This window comes from Branchiostoma belcheri, unplaced genomic scaffold (assembly GCF_001625305.1).
Source record: "Branchiostoma belcheri isolate BF01 breed outbred unplaced genomic scaffold, Haploidv18h27 scaffold98, whole genome shotgun sequence".
Lineage (NCBI taxonomy): Eukaryota > Metazoa > Chordata > Leptocardii > Amphioxiformes > Branchiostomatidae > Branchiostoma > Branchiostoma belcheri.
Genome location: NW_017804664.1, coordinates 619,324 through 625,652, shown reverse-complemented (window position 1 = coordinate 625,652; position 6,329 = coordinate 619,324). Strand labels below are relative to the sequence as shown.

Below are 6,329 nucleotides of genomic sequence, written 5' to 3'. Positions count from 1 at the left end.
TCATCATAATCATCATCATCAGCCGACATTTATGATACAATATCGACATTGGACAACTCCAAGAACCAACCAATAAACTTGGTCCAGCCTGGAACCCCCCTGGGGACCCCCAGATGAAAGCTCCAGGGTGAAGCTGCTGGACGTGGCAGCGCCAGGCTTTTATCCTGAAACATAAGCCTGTCTGGTGTGGTCGGACGTCTGGCTCCCAGGGTCATGGATTATTCATGTTCACGGAAGGGCCAGGAACTATATGTACATATTATTAGGGTTTAGGTGTAATGACCAATGGACAATGGTGTATCCAGAATCATGCCTATGCTCTATAAAATGATCTTCTGGGGTTTAGATCAGGCACTGTTCTGGATAATCTCTATCATTTCCAGAACCTTGCTTATCTACTTTTATACATGAATCAGTGAGGATCAGGCACAGTTCTGGATGGCTTCTACATTACATGTATCGTATCCAGAATCGTGCATGTCTAGTTCTATGCCTGAATGGGTTAGGGTTATCATATGACGATTTTTTTGAGTAGCTGAGTATGAGGGTAGTCTGCCAGCCCTGTCCTTGGTGCTGAAATCCCCATCTTAACAACTAAATGCTTCTTCATCTTCATATTTGTGAAAATACACTGATGTAGCAACAGAACAAGACTTAGTCATGAAACCACATAACTGTAATTAAACAAACATGATGCAGCAATAATCTGATTAACCTTTTACCTGTATATGGGAATTCAGTAATCCTATCTGGAGCCTCCTGATACAAGTTAATTAAGCTGTTCAAATATTAACGACCCCACTAACGAGCTGTCACATTAGTAAACACATCCATCCTCACAAACCACCTGCTTCAGTTAAAAATCAATCATTTCTAATTACATTGTAAAGGCAGATAATGGGATTTTATGGTACTATTGACTGCAAGACTGGTGTCAAAACTGGTTAGGTCTAACACTCATATATTGGAGTAGGGACGTGATCAAATTTCATTGGTAATAATTGTATGGAAACCTATGTTTGTACCAATTCTTACATCTTAAACACATCATATCGAAAACAAGCATTTTTGTTTACTGACACATTAAAAAAAAGTCAAACAACCATAAGAAGAAAGTAATGGACAGGTGTCATGATGTTTAACGAGTAACAACTAAACTGAAACCTACATGTACAATTTATTCTCCTTTGCTCAAGAGACTAGTTAAAATAAAACAGCATCTTGGATTTGCAATCCTATGTATCTGAGTGTTCACATGGAATGCCTTACCTGTTGGAATGCCTTACCTGGGTTTGTCATCAAGATATCAAATAAAAAAAATGATAGCAATTTTGTCAAAAAATGTGAAACAAACAAAAGCTTTCACTAAAGAGAGTAGTGTAAAAAACATCTGATTCATCTGTTTGATAATCCCTTTTATCATGTGTTCCCATACATGTAAAATAACCCCTTACCTGGGTTTGTCCCCGTTAGACTCGGTGCCGATCTCCTCCGGTATAGAGGAGGAGCGACTCCCGACCTCCTCGGCGATGGAGCTCTCACTCTGGTTGCTATGGGAACGGCGGTGCGTCCTGGAGGGGTCAGCGGGGGTCGCGGCGCTCTCCGTCACCACGCTGTCCGGGGAGGCCGGGACTTTGGGCTGGGGGGACGCGGCTGACTTGTCTGGGAATCACAAAGGAAATGATTGAGCATTCTTGTTCCGCAAAATCATACACACCAACACTTCCAACAACTGCGGATCTACAACTTACACCAAACAAATCCTCTGTCCTCTTAACCTCCTGCCAATCATTTTCGGGTTGTTAAGTTTGACGGAAGTCTGCCAACCCTGTCCTTGGTGCTGAAATCGTCATCTGAACAACTAAATGCCTCTTCATTTTCATTGTTTTGTGCATGAAAATGAAAAATATGGCTGACATGCTACCCTATACTGACCTCTGACATGCCACCCCATACTGACCTCTGACATCTCACCCTGAACTGACCTTTAAATGAGTTCTTGTATTGAACTATGCCCCATGACCTTCAACTGTTATACTGAACTTTGCCCCCTGGATGGCCTCACCCCAGACAGTGCCTGCACTGAAAAACTGCCAAATTGACCTCCCAGCCTGTACTAATAACCTTAACCCCTTGACCTCCCACCATGTACTGACCTTTGCCCCATTGACCTCCCATCCTGTACTGACCTTTGCCCCATTGACCTCCCATCCTGTACTGACCTTTGCCACCTTGGCCTCCCATCCTGCACTGACCTTTGCCACCCTTGACGTCCTGACCCCAGACGGACAGCGCCTGCCGTTCCAGCGAGCGGACCTTCTTCTCCTCGGCGTCCAGCTGCTGTTTCCATGCCAACAGGTCCTCCGCGTTCTTCTTACGGTGCTGAAGCTTCTGCTCACGGGTTGTCAGGTATCTGTGGGAGACGGGAAATGTTTCTCAGGTTTTAAAGGTCTTATAATACTGTAGGTACAGGATGATGTGCAGACAAAGGCAGGGCACTCGCTAAGCTGAGGAGACCTAATGAAGTAAGTAATACTGTAACTTTTGAACATGACTGAGGAGAAGGAAAATATTTTGATAGGAGGCATCAGCAGACATTCAACAATTGGCTCCCAAACTTTCCAAGATGATTGTATCTCAGACATTTAAACATAAAGAAGGGGAGTCCTAACCATTTTTTTCTTAGACTTAGAGTGGCTCAAGTTACAACTTGAGAAATATAAAAGGATCGAATAAAAACATTTTCATGTGTCTTTCAATCATAAAAATGTTGAGTTCTAAAAAGAAACAGTAACGGAAGTTGAGGATTTCAGAACGTTTCTTGACCTTTCGTCCTTGGGGTCGTGCATCTTCTTGAGTTTCTGCAGCATCTTGGCCTCAGCGTCTGAGACGGAGTCCTTCCTGTCCCTGGGTGTGTCTGCTGAGACGTCTCCCGGCCCGGCCGCCGCACTCCTGTCTGCAGGAGACAGCTTATCTGACAACTCCTCTGGGATCTCTTCATCTGACGCTCCTGGTGGGGGAAAGTTTGATATTAAGTTGACAATAGGATACAATAGTTTTCTTCTACACAACCAAGATTTTTCACCTAAGTGCTGATGTTTCAGTGTCTATCAGACACCTTCCTCAGAGCTTCTGACTGGAGTTCTGCTTCTCGCTGCTATTGTCAATGTTTAAGCAATTGCTGTGTGCTTTATTCATCAAGCAAAAAATAATGTTGAACTGCAACTGAAAGAACAACATGAAAAAAGGGCATCTGGAGGGACATTTTTAACTCAGCGGTAAAAACCGCCCTTCTGCTTGGACAAGTGGCCCTCTTGGTCTGAGCTTGTGCCTACAGGAAAAAGATTTCGGGAGCAGGAAAATGTAGCTGTTATGGCCATGTGGCTGGCTTGAATATATTAGGTGGCAGCTTGGGCAGGTTTGACTGTATTTTGTACAAACTGAAAAAAGTTTGTTCCAGGAGTCTTGAGTCTTGGGATAAATGAAAGAAGTACCTGTGTCTTTCTTCCTGTGCCTGATTTTCTCCCTGATGGCGGCTGTGCTCTGCCTCATCTTCATGATCTCCTGTTGCTGCATGAAGAGCAGCTGACGCTCACGACTCGCCGCTTTGTTAGCCTCACGCAGGCGCTTGATCTCAGCCTGGAGGGGAGTCAGAGTACAGAAGTTTAATAACAGGTTAGACTACATGTACTCTATCATTACTCAGGTTTGCTACAGAAGTTATGTTTTATTGTTGCTGCATGAAGAGCAGCTGACGCTCACGACTCGCCGCTTTGTTTGCCTCACGCAGGCGCTTGATCTCAGCCTGGAGGGGATGCAGATTACACAGGTTTAATAATAGTCGTAGTTTGTATCTGTGGAGCTCTCACTCATGGCTTGTTTGCCTCACGCAGACACTTAATCTCTGCCTGACATGAAGGTTAGTGTTTAAAGTACAAAATAGTAGTCCACTGTATTCTGCTGCTGCAGTAGCTTCAGCATCCTGCAGCATCAATCAGTCTTTCTTCAGCTCTTTCCACTTGGAAAAATGGAAAAGCAAAAGCATCTACATGTATTACTCAGTGTGCTGCTTTCTTGGCCTCATGAAGACCCTTGATCTCTGCATTTTAAGGCTTCAGATAATCACCAAACTTATAGAAAAGAGTTGGGGTGGCTTAACCCTTAAAGTTAAAGCCCGTTGTAATTCAGCCCTGCTGCAAAGGCAAAGTAACACCCAATGACGATAGAAAGATATTACCTGTTCAGTCTGTAATCTCAGCATCAGGCCTCGCTGTCTTTTCCTGATGGGCGGCATGCTGTCATCCGCACCCTTGTCTCTCAGTCTCCTGGCAACCACACAAACATAAACAACATTTACAATAAACAACATAAAACAACAGACAATGTGGTCACCTAGTATCATCTCAAAAATTAGGCAATTCCCAGGACAACAAAATTATCAACATTCATCGATTAAATCTTTAAAACCGTGGGTAGGTTTAGACATGCGTGTGTGCAAATTTTGTTCAAAGTCAAATTTCTTTTGTCAACTTTCTTGGTTTAAAAGCTACAAGTACTGGTGCAAATTCTTTCTTTTCCTTGTGAAGCCTCCCCCCTCCCCCATTGACAGTCCATCCCTTCCCACTCACTTCTTCTGGTGCTCCAGCCAGTCCAGTTCTGCCTTGGTTTTCTCCTTCAGGGCTTTTTCTCTCAGGCGTAGTAAGGAGGCCTGGGGGAAAAAAAAGTCAGTCATAGGAAGTTTGAGAGGTTTTTTTGTGTGTGTGCACAACCTTATGAGAGAAAGTCAGTCATACTCAATTACTAAGTGTTCATTTTGGCAAAAAAATTGTTTATCAGAGTTTTCTTATAATATAGAAAAATATGAACCTTCTTTTTCATGATAACTTTTTTTTTTCTTTCTGTCATATCACCAACCAGCCCAAGACTGACATACAATGTAACTCTTATATAGCTGTATTTACATCATATACATGAAAAATGGTAAGCAAGGCACTGGAATACAATCAAGCTTGGTCAGAAAAAAGCCTTTTAAAAATTATACCTACTACATAATATCTAGACATCGTGTTTCAAAACTCCTGACTTTCTATACCACACTGTGTTTCTTGCTCAAGTTTCTATTCTGTGTCAGTTATATAATATCAGATAGAAGTATTAATACTAACACACTCTTCTTGACTGTACTCTAATAATATTACTAACATTAACCTTGTAAATCCTGGCCACACTGAAACAAGTCAATTGCCAAGAATAGAGAACATAGACTATGGCACACATGCAGAATGATGTGGTGTTGCTCAAAATATGCAGAAAACACAAAAAACAAAACAGAAGGACAAAATGTTGAGAAGAAAAGAGCATGACAAGGTCGTTCTACAGCAGGGGGGAGGGGGGCGGGGTCGTCCATGGTGTACCTGTTTCTGTGCCTGAACCATTTTGCTGCGCAGGTAATCACACACCAGGTCTATAACCACACAGCCCTGCGACACGAACTGCGCCCACGGATGGAGGGAACAGAAGAAGGAGGGGAGAACGAAAGAAGAGAGAAAATGGACAGAACCACAAATGAGTGAAGGAGGGACACGGAAGGACAAAAACTCAGGTGAGAAAGAAACAAACTGAAGATACAGTGATAACCATATAAGGAGATAATACATCACACTACTGGCAGTGGCTACAACACTACACTACTGATAACTACACAGCTCATGTAAAATTCAAGTTCTTGTATGAACCAAAGTCTAGAAAAAAATGTCTCAATGGAGTATAGTTGCTATTTGTGAAACAATCTGTTTCTTCAAAATCTCCAGATTTTTCCACATAATCTACACCATAATCAATTGTTGATTAATGATCTCATTCTATCTATTGGAAAGGCAAATTTGACAACTTGCATGTACCAATACTGATGATGTGAAGGATGTTTGAGCACTACTATTGATGACGTAACAGAAAGCTGTGTACTAATACTGACTACAATGTATGTAACAAAAGTGTGAGTAACACTTCTGCTATTGTAACAGAAGGGTATGTACCACTACTGTGTGTGCCACTACAAGTGTGAGACTCAGTCAGTACCTGGTGCCTTGTGGAGTGTGTGTGAGTGTGTGTGTGCGTGTGAGTGAGAGTATAACTGTATGTATATATTAGATAGTTACCTGGTGCCTTGCCCTGACCTCCTCCTCATGCATGTACTGCTGCACCATGTCTGTGTGTGTCTGTGTGTGTGTGTGTGCGTGTGTGTGTGTGTGTGTGTGTGTGTGTGTGTGTGTGTGTGTGCGTGTGAGCGTGTGTGTGTGTGTGTGTGTGTGTGTTTGTAAGTGTGAGTG

General features: G+C 42.8%; 1 protein-coding gene across 1 annotated transcript in view; it reads right to left on the bottom strand.

Moving 5' to 3' along the window:
* LOC109462016 (centrosome-associated protein 350-like) overlaps positions 1 to 6,329 on the bottom strand; it is a 39,764-nt gene that overhangs the window by 13,876 nt on the left and 19,559 nt on the right. The window contains 6 exon segments of the mRNA XM_019758505.1: positions 1,455 to 1,662; positions 2,256 to 2,413; positions 2,827 to 3,010; positions 3,495 to 3,639; positions 4,238 to 4,325; positions 4,629 to 4,708. Coding sequence (XP_019614064.1) covers positions 1,455 to 1,662; positions 2,256 to 2,413; positions 2,827 to 3,010; positions 3,495 to 3,639; positions 4,238 to 4,325; positions 4,629 to 4,708 — 863 coding nt within the window.